The sequence below is a fragment of the Panthera onca genome, chromosome A3 (assembly GCF_046562875.1).
Source record: "Panthera onca isolate mPanOnc1 chromosome A3, mPanOnc1 haplotype 2, whole genome shotgun sequence".
Lineage (NCBI taxonomy): Eukaryota > Metazoa > Chordata > Mammalia > Carnivora > Felidae > Panthera > Panthera onca.
In genome coordinates this window covers 7,278,704-7,295,567 of record NC_138341.1, presented here as the reverse complement: position 1 = coordinate 7,295,567, position 16,864 = coordinate 7,278,704, and the positions used below count along the sequence as shown (strand labels likewise).

At 41.8% G+C, this 16,864-nt stretch overlaps 1 protein-coding gene across 6 annotated transcripts in view; it reads right to left on the bottom strand.

Annotated features, from left to right (window-relative positions):
* Positions 1-320: 320 nt before the first annotated feature.
* TAF1B (TATA-box binding protein associated factor, RNA polymerase I subunit B) overlaps positions 321-16,864 on the bottom strand; it is a 68,025-nt gene continuing 51,481 nt past the window's right edge. For 5 of the 6 annotated variants that reach the window (XM_078444996.2, XM_078444994.2, XM_078444995.2 and 2 more), the window contains 6 exons: positions 15,650-15,827; positions 15,037-15,083; positions 12,291-12,381; positions 7,654-7,724; positions 6,759-6,981; positions 321-760 (listed from right to left, as the gene is read on the bottom strand). In XM_078444996.2, the coding sequence (XP_078301122.2) occupies positions 556-760; positions 6,759-6,981; positions 7,654-7,724; positions 12,291-12,381; positions 15,037-15,083; positions 15,650-15,827 (815 nt within the window). In that variant the 3' untranslated portion in view covers positions 321-555. Of the gene's footprint in view, positions 761-6,758; positions 6,982-7,653; positions 7,725-9,778; positions 11,931-12,290; positions 12,382-15,036; positions 15,084-15,649; positions 15,828-16,864 lie in introns of those variants that run through there. The other variant, XM_078444997.2, reaches the window with a different exon arrangement.

The window sequence follows — 16,864 nt, the reverse complement described above, 5'->3', positions numbered from 1 at the left end:
ACATGAAAGAAATTAGTCCTGTGTCCGTCGTGTGCTGCAAATATATTTGCCTAACGTGCCATTTGCCTGTGGCTTTGTAGTCTTTCCCTTTTGGCTTCTGGTTTTGGGGCATGCTCAGAAAGTCCTTCTGCACTCCAAGATCATCCAGACAGCTATACTCGTTTACTTCTAACACTGTAACGTATATGTGGACGTAAAGTTTATGACGTTTGGATCTTTGATCCATCCGGGATTTCCTCTGGGGCATAAAGAATAAGGAAGCGATCTAGTTCGGAAAGCAAATTTAGCTTTAAAATACAATGAATACAAATTTCCAGGTATTATTTATAAAACTTATTTTAATTTTGTCAAGGAACATTCATAATTTAAAAAATAATACAGAGTTCACTTGTTTTCCAATACACGTTTTTAGAAGCACATTGGCCACAGATGTGTGTCTATGTAAGCATGTATATGTAATAAAAGTCTACTTTCCACGATTCTCTGGAATATTATAATTTGACATTATTGTCACTATTGAGATATTTTCCCAAGAGAGTTTCGATTTCATTTTTCTCAGTATTTTCTCCCTTTCCTGGATCTTGAAGATTTCTTTTTCGTTTTCCCGTATTTTGTTTTGAAAAGTCTCTTTTCAATTAAGCTCACTTCTTCATGGAGAAAAGAGGTCTTTATCCTTAGCAGGAAGGCAAAGAGGTTTACTATAAACTGATAACTCAGAGAAAAATTTGATTCTTCATAGGTCGTCACATGTTTACAATAGCTAGAAAGGGAAGAAAAAGGAAGAAGTTATCTCAAAATGGCCATTTGGAAATGTATGCACCTATCCCTGACACATCCACTAAACAACCTAGCAAGTATATGCGGTTCGGCTTAAAACAGTACTCTGAGTTGGGAGGAAACTTGGAACACTGGCAAATCTCCTTAATTGTAGAGGACAAGAGGTCAGCACCACCCATAGCTACCAGGCCAGGGTACCGGACGCCCCAGAGCCAGGCCTCACAATTCCTCGCCCAGACGTCCTTCCGTCCCAGGTGGACTGCTCTCCTTATCCGGCTCGAGGCAAACAACGGCACACAGGAAGGGATTCTGGGCGTATTTTTTAAAATAAAAGAAAATAAATAATCCCTAATCCCCACCCAAAATAAGACACCAGCCTTGATAACGTAGCCCGCAATCTTGTGCCTATTACAGAAACAAGAGTGTACAAAGCAATTTCGCTTATCTTAAAAAGTAGTAGAACCTGAATCTGAGCAAATCTCCAACTACCACCAAATCTCTAATTACGGATCTCTAACTCATTCTAACTCTCCGTCTCTAACTATACTAAGGTGTAGGCAATCCAGGGCACAGATGAACTAGTCTCAGGGGCTGTGATCAGCAAAATGCAGGCTATGGGAAATTATACAGAACAAAAGGCCTGGGTTCTTCAACAAGTAATTTTTCCCTGCCAGGGGTAAAAAAAAAAAAAAAAAAAAAAAAAAAAAAAAAGGCATACAAGGGGAATTTACAAACGAAAACACTTAAGGAACACCTTGGCTACTTGCAGTGTATAGGCCTTATTTGGATTGAATTCTATTAAAAATTTCGTAGCAATTGGAAAAATCTAAACATTGGCTACATGTTTGATAGTATTACAGAATTACTATTAGTTTTTAAATGTCTGATTAATGCTATATGGTTTGGTTTTTAAAAATATTATGACATTTGAGATATGCTTCCAGATAATCTGGGGGTGGGGGTGAGGAGGGAGTCGGCGTGGGTGAAGCAAGTCCAGTCATGCTAACGGCAGTTAAAGCCGAATGACAGGTACAGGGAGGAGGGTTCATTAAACTAGTCTCTCTATTTTTTAATATACTTGACATTTTCCATAATAAGAAGCTTAAAAAACAAGTAAACAACATACACAGGATATGCGCTTTTAGGATTTATCTAACATAGATGATCCTCGGTTCCTGAAAGTTAATGTTTGCCCCACAAAACTCTGCCCCCGTCAGTTGTGACTACGGACAACTATACTTGGTTCTCTGACCTGTAAAATAGGAAAAGATACCAGTGCCTGCCGCCGAGAGTAGACAAAAGCATTGAATGAGAACATATATTAAGCACTTAACCCTATGGTTGGCACATAGCAGGGGCTCAAAAATGTTCACTTCCACTATACTCCTTTGAAATTGATTTTTGTTTTCACTTAAAGTCTGAAGACTACTCGAATGATGATATACAACAAAGCCAACCTCCTACCATATTCACTAAGAGGAAATTTAAAAGCCTCAACTATTCATTGATTGGTTTAACAGAAATCAAATATAAGCCATTTACATGAATTCTCACAAAATGGTGCCCTCTTTTCTTCTAAATTTCAGCTATTGTAAGAGAGATTCTTTCAGACAAACAGTTACAACCAAAAGGGTTGTTACCTTGGGAGGCTCTACCTCTATACCAGAAAGATAACAAAAGGCATACAAATTATTTGCTCCCATAAGGGCTTTTATTTTTAAGCTGAATCCCTAGGAATACCTTCGAAGGATTATATTCTTTATCACAAACTCAGAAAACTATCCTAGAGTTATAAGCCATCAAACTGAATATAACATACAACAGTTTGTTATTGCCAAGTATTCTGCTGTGAGAAGAACAAGGGCCAGCTGATGTTCCTTGATCTCTGACACGGAAAATAAATGAGTGTGGCAAATGGATGCTATAAGAATATGCTTACACAAACAATTTTATGTGAAGGGATGAAGCACAGGTTTACATTTAAAAGAGGGGGCAGTCAGTGTAAAGGTACATTTGAACTTCCTCATGAGAGCTTCCTTGAAAGAAGTTCAAATGCCTGCATAAAGAATAGTTTCGCAAGTCTGTATACGTACAAAAATAAACCTGCTAACACGAGTTGATGTTTTGGTGGTCTGAAATAGGTTCAAATCTGGCATGTGACATATTTGAGTACTTTTTTTTTTTTTTTTTTTTTTTAAATTTTTTTTTTTCAACCTTTTTTATTTATTTTTGGGACAGAGAGAGACAGAGCATGAACGGGGGAGGGGCAGAGAGAGAGGGAGACACAGAATCGGAAACAGGCTCCAGGCTCCGAGCCATCAGCCCAGAGCCTGACGCGGGGCTCGAACTCACGGACCGCGAGATCGTGACCTGGCTGAAGTCGGACGCTTAACTGACTGCGCCACCCAGGCGCCCCAAAGTACTTTTTTTTTTTACTATAGTTTAAAATACTAGTTAAAATTAAAATTTTTATTTATTTTAAAAAGTTTTTAAAATATTTACTTATTTTTGAGAGAGAGACAGACAGACAGGCAGACAGACACAGCGTGAAGGGGAGAGGGGCAGAGAGAGAGGGAGACACAGAATCCGAAGCAGGGTCCAGGCTCCGAGCTGTCAGCACAGAACCTGATATGGGGCTTGAACTCATGAACCGTGAAGTCATGACCAGAGTCAAAGTTGGATGCTTAACTGAAACCCTAACCGGATGCCTCTAAAATAAAAAATTTTAAATTCAAATAAGATTTTTGTGGGAGCAAAAAAAAAAAAAAAGTGTGTGTGTGTGTGTGTGTGTGTGTGTGTGTGTGTACATCCAAAGCCTCTCCATTTCCCATGGGTGGCAACTTGAAATACCATGGCTGCTCCTCTTCCTGCGGAAGGGGAGAGGAACCACGGCTCGTCTCAGGGAGGTCAAGGGCAGACACCTGATTAGCCAGTGCCTCCAACAGGCCTTCAGACCGAGCTAACTGCCAGCAACTGGCCTACCTACAGACGGGCGCTTGTGGCAACTGAGGAGTATGAGGGGCATTTTGATTCATGAAGACGGCTGGCTCCGCCTCAGGTAAGAAGGATAAACGGCCTCTCGTCGAGAGGTGCTCTTGTCCTCCTTGCCTAGTCCCCCAGGCCTGAGAGTTCGCACGAGATTTTACAGACGTGGGTCTTCCGTGTGACAAAATTCTCTACGCAGCTGAAGATCTGCTCTCCTCAGCATCGGAACACCTCATTTTAACCATTTTGTACGGACACCTTCTAAAACCGAATGATACGTGACTCGGGTATCTTAAACGGAGCACGTTCGATATAATGTGTTTTAGCCTTTACAATTATATTGTTACCGGCTGTCCATTTTTGCTGTAAAAATACTAGAAAATACAGCTAAGAAAAACAAACCCGAAGAGAATGCACACGGCGTGTGGGTCTTGCTCTGTGTTCAAGCGGAGACCCCATCGGGCTTATCTTGTGGCGTGGAGGGACTGGACTGTGTGTCATGAATGAACTGCAGACCGCTGTCATTTGAATTCTTCTGTCTGCTTCTGCTTCTGATGCCGGCTCCTCTACCATTTACCGGGTGGGTGTCACTTACGTTTGCTGTCAAGATGATTATCGGCACAGCCCTTGTCGGTGTCCCTCCTACTTTGTTTCTTTTGACGGTGCGGAGTTTGGAAATCAGACAACTCGGCCTGACAGAAATACACCCGAAGGCAGAGTAAGCAGGCTGTGAGCGAGGGGCCGAGGGGCTTTCTGAGAAAAGTGCATCAGCTCTAGTCCTGGACCCTGGGGCGTTTTTATTGGTTCGCTGAAGCCTTTTTTGCTCACCCTCTGGTTCTAGGCTATGGTCGAAATAGGCAAGGTTGACAGAATTTTGGCGCATAAAGTCACGGTATCACTGATGCTTCGTCTATAGGTTATAATTTTTAGCCTTAACAGTTGACGCAGAGAGAAAAAAATCTCCGCTGTTTCAACTCTGGCTATGCCAAGGTCTCTTTGTAACTGTCTTCTATCACCGTATGACATCTGTGAAGAACGTCTAGAAATACACTGACTGCGCCACGGGAAAAGCATAAAGGTACAATGAGCGCCTCCCTCCCTCCCTCGGGACTGACCCTGCAGGTGGACGAGACAGAAGGGCACCAGGTCACCACTTCCTAACGTACTGGTCTCACGCGGGGGCCCCTCACTGGCCGGGACTACGACCTTTTCTCTTCCTTTCGATGAAATCTGAAAACCTGAAAGAGTCATTGCGCTGACCACTGCAAAGGAATGTATCACCTCAGACACGGAGCTGACCCGGGGGTCGGGATTCCAGCATTTCCCTGTTGCTGCTAAGACGGCGGCACCCCAGTCATTCGAGACTCTGCTCAGCCTTTCTTAAGCAGTAAATTTGAATGCAGATGACTTCATTTTGTTATTTACTTTTGGATTTTCTACAGTTTACTTACCTTTGATTGACACTCAACTTAGGAAGAGAAACTCTTTAACAGAAAATTAGGTTTCCTGAAAACAATGATCACACTTATCATTTACTGAGATTTACTAGGTGCCAGACACCAAACATCTCATTTAATTCTCATCTCTATTTTCCACTCATTCATTCAACGAATAATTGGCGAGCACCTAGGCCCCGTTTTAGCCTCTGGGAGCTTTCATTAATTCATTAAGACAGAGTCCCTGCACTCAAGGACCTTACAGTCCATTCCAGTGTGAGAAGGCAGGCAAGTAAGCAAATATAATAACAGTCTAGTCAATAGTGACAGAAGCTATAAGAAAGAAAAAATAGGCAAGGGGAATAGGGGGTGATGAGGTGTGTGTGTGTGGGGTGGGGGGTAGCTGGTGCTAGTTTACACGGGCTGGTGAAGAGAAACTACAGCAAACACCTGACAGAAGTGAGCCCTTGAGGACACATGGAGGAAGGCCACTCCGGGCTGGGGGCACAACAGGTGCAAAGGCCGGCGTGAGGAGGGTGCTTGGCCAGCTCGAGCAACGGCGAGGAGGCCGGCGTGAGCAAAGGCAGTGAACACGGAGAAAAGGAGGGAAGCAGGGAAGGTCAGAGAGCTCTGGAGGGTCTTCGGACTTTCCTGTGAGTGAGAGGGGAGCCCGTGGAGGTTTCGAGAAGAGGGCAAAGATCGGCATCACGCGCTGTTTGCGCCACGGGAAAAACAGAAGGACGTGAGCCCCCCCTTCACTCGCGCAAACGCTGGTTTTGCAACTGGGGCAACAGAGCCGTAGAGCGGGAAGTGACCTGCTCGCTGTGGGCAGAGCGGAGCCGGGGGACGGACAGCCGGCTGCACCGGCACATCCTCTTTACGGGGAGACTGCCGGACAGACAGTTTCTATGCATCAAGACTGAGATTAGTATCAGATGAGCTTGGTGTAAAAATACAAAGTCACAACGAAAAAAGTCTTTATATCCTAAAACTCTTTTCAGCTTTGTTGAGATAGTATCGACACGACGTCTGTTAAGTTCAAAGCGTGCGACGTACATGTCATGAAAGGATTATCGCAGTAAAGTGAGTTAACACCTCCATCCCTAAAACTCTTAAACGGGACTCAATGCATTAATTCCAATTTTCTTGATTCTAAGCCCAACATCATCTTCTTCTTTTTTTTTTTTTTTAATTTTTTTAACGTTTATTCATTTTTCAGAGATGGAGAGAAAAAGAGCATGAGCAGGGGAGGGGCAGAGAGAGGGGGAGACACAGAATCCGAAGCAGGTTCCAGGCTCTGAGCTGTCAGCACAGAGCCGATGCGGGGCTCGAACCCACGGACCGTGAGATCATGACCTGAGCTGACATCAGAAGGTTAACCAACTGAGCCACCCAGGTGCCCCGCCCAACATCTTCTAATTCCAACAAATGACCTATCTGGTCCTCACGACAGCTCTAATTTTAGGTGACTTTTTGAATTAGAAAAGAATACTGCTTCATGCCAAACGAGGGATTTCATGATTTTTTTTTATCCTTTGATTTTTTAAAAGTATCACATACCTTCTACAGAATTTCTGGGTACTTAGCCAGTAGAGTGAGTTCTTGGTTGTCAGTGACTGGCCTTTGTTCTTCAGGATCCCCTGGAGGCTGTGTCCGTGGAAACAGGTTCTAGCCGCGTCTCCTTCAGCCCAGTTGAACTGAAAACTTGAAGGCTTTTTTCTTCCAACAGTTGGTGTTGAATCAACCAATGTGCTAAATTGTTTTTGTAGATCCACCACCATTTCTGGAAATGGGAGGAAAAAAGGAAAGCAATAAAATGAAAACTAATGTTAAATCACAGATACTGCCTGTAGTTTACTTGTTAGTAACGTACTAACGTCGGTTTCTGAGTTTTGATAAACGCACCAAGTTAATGAAAGGCGAAAACAATAAGGGAAACAGACTGGATGAGGGACACTGGGGAACTACTTAAAAAAGACTAAAATGGTAAATTTTATATTATGTATTTTTACCACAATTAGCGGGGGGGGGGGAAATTAACAAGACAACCTAAAGGCAATTCTCCAAACCAAAGAGTTCCGAGTGTCATAGAAAGATAGGATTTCAGATTTTGGTGGGAACTTAAGTTCTGTTTTAAAAAATGCAACGTTCCTGAAATAGATTCCCATGGAGATTTCTTGCAGATGATGATGTTTCTTTGGATGTGCATTGAAACGCTTGTTGAAGAAGTAAAAAAAAGTTCCTTCGGCACTCACTTTTTTTTTTAACTATTTTTATTTATTTAACGCAATCTCTACACCCAAAGTGGGGCTCAAACTCACGACCCCCATATCAAGAGTAGCATGCTCTTCTGACTGAGCCAGCCAGGCACCCCTAGGCACGCCCTTTTCAAGTCAAGATATTTAGCTTTTCTACATGGTGATGCTACGGGGCATTAACAGAAACCGCAACTCACCTCTTCTTTTAAATGCCACTGCTCTGTCAATGGATGAGTGGTAGAGTGGCTTTTCGCTTTTCCACAGATACCTGCACAACACAGAAAAACATGCGGAGTACGATGGAGAAGAAATGGACCTAAACACAGTTCAGAAGTTTCTCTGAAGCGACCTCTGAAATTCCTGCTGTTCAGTGCCGTACCTCTGCCTTGGAATGACCTACTGACACGGGTCTGTAGCACTTAGGTCATAGATGTAAGTGAGGAGCGCTGAAGGTGACAGCAAGCCAACAGAATGACGTGCTCATCCCCAAACTCTCCCAGGTGTCATAAGGTCCTGAAGAAGCTATGAATTATATAAAAATGTAGAAATGGTTTCCTTCACCATAAAATTCTCTTGCTGTCTGTTCTCATAAAGTGAAACCACCTAAGAAACAACTGTTCTTTGTGCCTTGGCCAACTGCCCTTTTGCTGAGGATTAAATCAGAGGTGTCCTGATTCTGGTAACTCATACGAGGTGAACAGTCAGCACCAAGCTTCTGATGTAGTGATGCGATCGATGCTGATAAGTGACAGTTTTCCTGAAAATTATGTACGAACTAAATTTTAGTGAACCATACATTTAAAATATATCCGAGAGCTTGTCATTGAAACTTATGGGAAACAAGTTTGTGATTCTTTCAAATATCTTTTTTGTTATTTATTTTCTTAAATAATAAGCGTTAACAATGTACTCAGGGGGGAAAATAATAAAGAAGTTTCCTAAATGCTTTAATCCCAATCAGTGGATAAACCCGCTATTAAAAATTCCTTGTGGAGGTGCCTGGGTGGCTCAGTAGGTTGAGCGTCTGACTTTGGCTCAGGTCACGATCTCACGGTTCGTGAGTTCGAGCCCTGCATCGGGCTCTGTGCTGATAGCTCAGAGCCTGGAGCCTGCTTCGGATGCTGTGTCTCCCTCTCTCTCTGCCCCTCTCCCCACCCAAAATAAATAAACATTAAAAAATTAAGAAAAAAATTCCTTGTGATACCTAATCTAGATAGATTTTCTTATGCATTTATAATAAATGCCTCTACAGGTAGCAATTGTGCTATAATCAAGAAGGCATTATTTCCTTGGGGTCATACGCCTAGAAAATGGGAAAAGCGATGTAAAATGACATTTTAACTGTCTAAACACTCCTTCTTTAAATTTGTACTTTGCTTACCTCTTCCCCAAACTATAAAAGCTACAAAAAACAGAGGCACGTCACAAAGTCCTAATGTTTTCTGTAGGAATCCTATATCCTTCCCACCAGTCTTCCCATTCTATTTCCCAACTATTAAAACCTAAGGTATAATTTACATACCCCCCCTCCCCCACAGCTTAGTGTACAGGTCGGCCGGCTGAGACACACACACACACAGCAGCGTAACGACCACCATGGTGAGTATACAGAGCAGGCCCGTCGACCCAACGTCTCCCGTGCCTCTTCACAGACAACCCCTCCTCACGCTCTCACGTCCCTGATCTCGAGCCACTACTGATGTTTTTCCATCTCTCGAATTTAGCCTTTCCCAGAATGCCATATAAAGGGAATCATACCACATGTCACCTTTGGGGACTTTTATTCAGCATAATGCATTTCAGTCATTCGTATTGTGGATGCATCCGAAGTCTGTTCCTTTCACTGCCGAACAGTATCTCATTGTACAGACATATTCCGCTCGGTTTATCCATTCACCTGCTGGAGGGCATTTGGGTTGTTGCCACTTTTTGGCCATTGTGAATGGAACCCGTACAAACATTCGAATGGTGATTTTTACGTGAAGTTGTCATTTCACTTGGGTAAAAAGAGTGAAATTACTACATAGTGTTATTAATGTTTAAATGTATGTTTAACATTATGAGAAACGGTCAAACTTCCAAAATGGCTGAACCATTTTGAATGCCCACATTTGGTATGGTCTTTTTTTGTTCATGTCGCTTTGTTTTTGGCCATTCTAACTGGTGTGTAATGGTATCTTGTTGTGGTTTTAATTTGCATTTCCCTATTAACTAATGATATTGAGCATCATTTCATACATCTTTAAGATTTTTTTTTAAATAAGGTCAGCTGCTGCTTCTTTTTTTTAATGTTTATTTATTTATTTTTGAAAGTGTGTGAGAGAGAGAGAGAGAGAGAGAGAGAGAGAGACCCCGTGTGCGTGCATAGGGGGAAGGGGCAGAGACAGAGGGAGACAGAGAATCCCAAGCCGGCTCTTTGTTCTCAGTGCAGAGCCCAACACGGGCCTTGAACTCATGAACCATAAGATCATGACCTGAGCCAAAATGAAGAGTCAGATGCTTAACTGATTGAGCCACCCAGGGGCCCCATACATCTTCTTTAGTGAAGTATGTAGTGAAATTCAAATCTTTTGTCCATTTAAAAAATTGGGGTTTTTGTCTGTTTTCTTACTGTATGAGAATGCTTAATATTATTCTAGATACAAATCTTTTATCAGGTATGTGATGTGCACATATTTTCTCCCACTGTATCGCTTCTCATTCTCTTAACAGTCTCTTTTGAGGACAGATATTCTTTCTTCTGATGAAGCCCAATTTATAATTTCTTTCTTTTATAGATCACACTTCTGTTATCATATCTACGGAACTGTGCCTCACCCAAAAGGCTGCAAAGACTTTCTGCACATGCTTTTAAATTTTCCTCCATGTTCTTCCCAGCATCTTCCGTAACAACTGGAAGTCATGAAGACAAACTCTTAAGCTGTGATTAGGCTTTCAACTACTGTTTATTAATGTTTTTCATGATCTCATACATAGTGACCTATACTTAGCTACAGGAGACACTTTAACATTCCTCTGACAACATGGAAGATGATGTTCAGAATAACGGGAGAAAAAATTACAAATTTACGTCAACAATAGGGGTGGGGTAGGGTGCAACAGACAGGTAACAGATTGCACACACAGGGGCTGTGTGCCCAAGCACTGGTCAGTAGTGATTCACTTAGCTCAGAGAACCTACTCTATGAAGAAGGATTTTGGTAACAGATCCCCTGGACAGTCTCTTCCCTGGGCGCTGTTCTCCCAGCCATTTTGAAGATGCCATTTTGAAAACAGACATCCTCTCTTTGGTCAGTAAATTCTCCCCTAGAGTAGCTAAAAGTCAGCAAGTCTTTGAAGTGCAATTGAACGCTGAAATATCAGCTGGGGTTCTAACAGCTATGTCTGAAGTGTGAGCCGGTGCCTGGTTTGAGCTAATGCATGCCTAGTTCCCACCGAGACGCCAAGTGGCACAGCCCCTGAATACCTAGCCTCTCAGGATCGGTCAGGCCGGCCTGCTGGCACCATAAAAGGCCCGACGTCTGGTTCTCCAACATAACCTGAGACAACGGAACAAACTCCTGTTCTTGCTGCTAGTATTTTACCTGCTGAGACCCAACGACTGAGGAGACCTTCCTTCTCTGACAAGGAAGAGGAAGGACCCAGTTTCCTGGGTCCCCACAGGCTGTCAGAAGAAGTTCCCGCCCCACCTCTTCTCTTCCATCACTGTGTCAAACCTGAATCTCGAGAAATTGCTACACCTCTCCCCTTTCTGGCAAGGATCCTCCTCCCCACAGGGCCTCATTCAGCTCCACAAGTCTGTTTCTCTATCTAAAAGCTCTCTCAAATGTAGATGAAAAATTCTACCTATGAAAAATTCTACCTGTGAAAAGTGAAATTTAGGTCTTAGAGCACAAAGCAGGCATTATTATCCCTATTTCATTGATGAGGAACCTGGAGTTGAATGAATTCTCATTTTAACTCATTTGAGGAGCCTTTATTTTTCTCAAAGTATACAAAATTAGTTGATCAAACGAGGGTTATTCTCAATTTACATACAATACACAGACATTAATTTTTTCTTCAAAGTCTTGTAAAGACTCAAAGTTCTAAGAATCGATATAAAACTCTTCAAACCAGAGATCAACAGAAATGTACTCTATGTTATATAAAATATAATGTCTACGAAAATTTACAAGCGATCCAAATTTCAGTGCACCAAGGCTAAAAAATTAAGTAACTTGCCCACGGTCACACAACTAGTCTGTATGCAATCAGGATTCAAACCCAGCACTGTCCGTCTCTACGGCTATGCTCTTTCCACTCTATCGCAGTGAACCTACATCAGAACGAGGGTTCAAAGTCAAATGGCGAGACCGACTGAATTAAATATCTTCTCTTTCAGTTTTCTTCTGTTTTGCTTTTTGTGGGGATCTTTATTTGGGGGAATATTCCAACTGCCTGTGTCAGACTGATATCTGTAGTCTTTGTGATACTGGAAAGCAGATGAAAAATGTTCAACTTCGAGAAAGGGGAAGAAGGAGGAATATTAGAAATGGAGGTGAGACTCGTGCAAATTATAAAAAATTAATAACTGAGTACAATGTGGTGCTCTGGATTGGATCCCAGGTTAGAAATAGGACATTAATGGAAACACTGGTGACATCCAAATAAAATCTGGAGTCGAGTTAATAAGAACACAAAAAACAAAGTTGATTAGGATATATGGGCTAGTATTTCTAGAAAAAATGTCACAGTGCTGATGAGTCTAACTAATGAAACTTCAGCTTTCAAATAGAAGGTAACGGACTTAGAAATCAAGTAGGTAAATCTAGAACTAGAAGAGATAACATACTTTGCCCTGGCTTCCTCCCATTCTTGTTTTTTCTCATCAATAGATTTCTTCATAACTTGGTACCATTTTCTGAAATCAAACCATGGCTTATCTGAAAGAAATGAAATCCATGATTAGTAGCCAAATAAGTCACATTATAACCACATACCTTGTTCATTTGAGTCTTCATTCACTGACACAAACAAACACTATGGAGTCAACATTTTGGGGATTAAGGAGTCACTGTCTCTGTACTCCCACATGATTCCTGAGCAATCCGTCACTAAGTTCCTACCTATATTGTGGCCCTAACTAGATTATACTAAACCCATCTCTGTATATGCCTGTTTCTCCTACATTTGACTATCATCTCCTTAAGAAGAGAGGACATATTTTAGCTGTCACAACAATCATGACTCTTCTTCCCAACCCAACACCCAGCATAGCGTCCGACACACGGTGAGGCTCCGATATGTCTGCGAATACTTTTGAATTAAGGAACAAATGACTGATAAATGTGCGAAATGGCACTGTAATTGTTGACTCTGGACTTCCAGTTTCATCAGTTCCTATTCCTGTTCTTCCCAATCTGAATCCAAATCCAGAGAATCTAGAGATAAGTAAGAAAGGGGATTGTACTGAATAGCTGGGATGAGTGTGTGCTCAAGATGTCGAGGTTAGAGAGACAACAGAATTGAATGTAGTCGAATATAAGAATTCACTCCTCATTCTTTTACTCAATCCACATGGGGGGATGGGATGATTTCAGAGGGAAAAAAAATAAAATTAAAGGTAAATCAGAAAAGAGGATTATAGAGTGAGGGAATCAGAAGAAAGGAAAGGAAGATTATTTTAGTGTCTCTAACACCCAACATGGGGCTCGCACTCACGACTTTGAGATCAAGAGTTGCATGCTCTTTCGACTGAGCCATCCAGGTGCCCCAAGGCTGAATTTGTTTATATATTTTCTAATGAAGACAGTCTCCTTCAATGTGTACCTAAGAATCTTTTCAAATGGCCAGTATCATCATCACTGAATTCAATATGGCATCATAGACCATATTGCCACAGAGGAGCAGGAATTACCAAACTAGCTACGAGGACAGGGAAAAACTATAGTGATTCATGCAACACAAAGTTCTGTGAACTTAAATAAGCCACAACTTCGTTAAACCTCAAGTTCCTCATCAATACTGTGGGGAGGCAGGGGACGGTGGACAGCAGGGAAGCAGAGAGAGTGGGGACGGCGACACTCGCCCCGCTGACAGCAGGGATTTATCTGGAGCATCACAGGGCAGATGATATATCAGAGCCCTCTGTTTACTCTAAATGTCTACACAGTCTATGATGGCCCTTTAGCCTGAGAAGGGACATTAGAAGACATTTTGTTCAACCTTCCACTCTGTGTCGGAACTAACATGAAGCAATGTACAGAAAGAAGTATTCTGCACATATTCTGGAAAGAACTCACGAACTGATTTCTACCATTAAATCCAAGCTCCTAAAACCAATGTATGTGCAATATTGGGGTGGTGGGGGGGGGGGGGGAAGGTCAAACTCTTAGAAACAGAGTAGAAAAGTAGTTTCCAGGGGCTGGGGGTGGGAGATGGGGACAGGTTGGTAAAAGGGTACAAAGTTTTGGCTCTAAGATAAATAAGGTCTCAAAATCTAATGTAAAACATGGTGAGTGTAGTTGATTACACTGTATTGCATCATGGAAATCTGTTAAGGGAATAGGACTTAAATGTTCTCTCTCTCTCTCTGTCACACACACACACACACACACACACACACACACAGGATTAAAATGTGAGGTGATACATGTGTTAATTAACCAGATGAGAGAATCCGTTCACAGTGCCAACAAATATCAAATCACCATGATACACGCTTTAAATATCTTACAATCTTATATGTCAATTATAACCCAATAATAAAGCTGAAATTTTTTTAAAAAAAACCAATGAACATAAATCCTAGTGAGGGAACTAAGAAACTAGAATTGAATTTAAGAATTCATATATTTTCCAAACTGCCCTGAATTGCTCCCAGGCCAGACACTGTGTTAGGCAGTAAGATACATTTAAAAAAAAAAGAAGAAAGAAAGAAAGACGTGGTCCCTCCCTCTGGAGCTCACAATCTACCTCTCTCTCTCGCTATCGCTTACGTTGCCCTTACTCTCTGCCAGCTTTTCTTAGCACTTTCCAGGTCCTGGCCACCTACCAGGGCTGCACATACCTTGCCCACCAGCTCTAGTTCACCGTGCGAAACCTCCAACAGAAGTTTGTTCGGGAGCGGTTGGGCAGGAGTGGTAAGTTCCGATCTGGGGAGTGGCGGGGTCACGAGCGGGTGTGAAGGGAAGGTAGAAGTTCGGAGAATAAAGGCGGCTTCGCCAGGGGTCGGGGGAGGAGGGGGGTAGGAAGGAAAACATTTCAGGTGGAGGGACCAGGGTGAGCAAAGGCCGAGGCGTTAGAACAGATGGCACAGTCCCAGAAGCGCCAGCATCTTCGCGGTCTAGTGAGGAGAAGCTGGGACTAAAAAAGCTGGCTGGTGTTTACACAGAGCAGGAAATCACTGAAGTTTAGTAGCCTAGATGTCTAATTAGGTAATTATATGAAGAAATAATTCCGGCGTAAGGTACAACTTGTATACACGTGTGTATATGTGTGTCCTTGCATATTTTTCAAAGTTTCTTCCTTCCATCTCTTGCTTCTTTTAACCCATCACTTGCAACCACTTTGAAGGTGAATGATAAAAAGTTAAGTACCTTCTTTGTTGTTTTCATTATATTTCTCAGCGGTATTAGACAGAGACCTGGAAACACCAATAAGCAAGTCAATTCATTGAGAAATCACTTCTTCGAAGACGGTTGCATTTTGAATTCTTCTTAAAGAAAAGAAAAGTGTAGAACAGTACTTGACACCGATGCCAACTTTGAATGGAGAAGCAAATCCCTACACGCCCTGCCATTGTTTGCGGGCATTCGGGAGGGGGGACGCTTCAAGATTCCTTTACTCTCCGAAATGATCTTTGAAGACACACAGCGCCAGGAGCCTACAGGCATACAGATAAAGCACTACAAGATTCTTTAGGATCTGTGTGTGATGATTTAAAGTCCAGAATCAGTGAAGCAATGAGAACATGTGTATCTACCTCAAAATAGCAAGAAAACGCAAGGCAAATAACTTCTAAGGTAGAACGAAATCTCTGACAACGGGCTGAGTCAAAATTCTTGTAAGAAGTGATTGTCGCTACTAGCCCGTGTTCTACAACAACTGAGAGGCTCTATTTTCTGTGCAGATAATATATGGAATCCTTTACCTCTGATAATTAGGTAAAAACAGTACGATTTTTTCCTCATAAAATCGATATACACTTACCATTCTAAATTGTCATCCAATAAAAAGAGCAGTTTCAATACTACTACGATAACGGCGACAGCTTGTACATCATATTTAACCGTTTTTGCCATTTTAGCTATGGGGTCAAATGTCAGAAAATCCACTTCTCCTACTCCAGTCATTTTTACCACTTGGCAGGTCAAATCATTCATTTCATCTGTTGAAGAGCAAAACAGCAAAATGTGAAATAAATTCTTTGCCTAACTCGACCACGCTAAACTGTACCTCTGTAAGACAAGTTTTATCATCTTAAGACGCGGTACGATGCTAGAACTCAGAGGCACACATTTTGTGAAGAAAAGAAACACAAAAATGATATCTGTATAGAAACACTGATGGCAGAATCCTGGCAAGGCGTAGCTCTTCCTATTTGGGCTTCCTAAGACATCTACTATTTATAGGACACATTCTGGTACCTAACTCACAGCCACACACTAGTTTTCTATCGTTTCATACAGGTTTCTTGTCTGTGTTTCTACAGCAATTTGTCACTTACTTGAAACTAACTCCCTTATAAGACCAAGCGCTTCTCTACGAGTATACACTCACTCGCTGGCTGACACGCCGGCTAGCACGCTAGAAGGTTCGATGCATATTGAACTTGATGTACTGCTTTCCCAAAGACATTATATGTTCAGTTTAGCCTTCACCTATCATTCGAAGCTGAATAATGTGGCACTTGAAACCAGACGGCCTAGCTAGGGCCTATATATTTAGGCTTTCGATCATTACCTTTGTGACTCTGGATTAGTCACTTCCTCATTTGTAAAATGGGTTATGGGAGGATAAGCTGAGATTAAGGAAGATAGTACAAGTGAACATACTTTGAAAACACTGTTACTAAACAAATTTCTTTACTCACTAAGTACATAAGATATGCAACATTCTACTTTAACTAATTTAAGCAGAATAGCTGTTATTTATAAGAGCATAATAAATTGTAATGAATTAAATTGCAATTTGATGCATGCATTCAGTCGCCATTTCCTCTTGACTTTATTTCCCTCTCTATCCAACAGCAAGCCCATGAACCAGACGCTTGCCATGAGCCGACCTGTGTCAGTTACATTTTGGTAAGCCCCTGTATTCCTTCTATTACCTGGTGTAACATTTGTGCATATATTATGTTATGACATATTTATATTTATTTTTACCGTGAAAATTACACTACACAATTTTGAATATTGCTTTGTT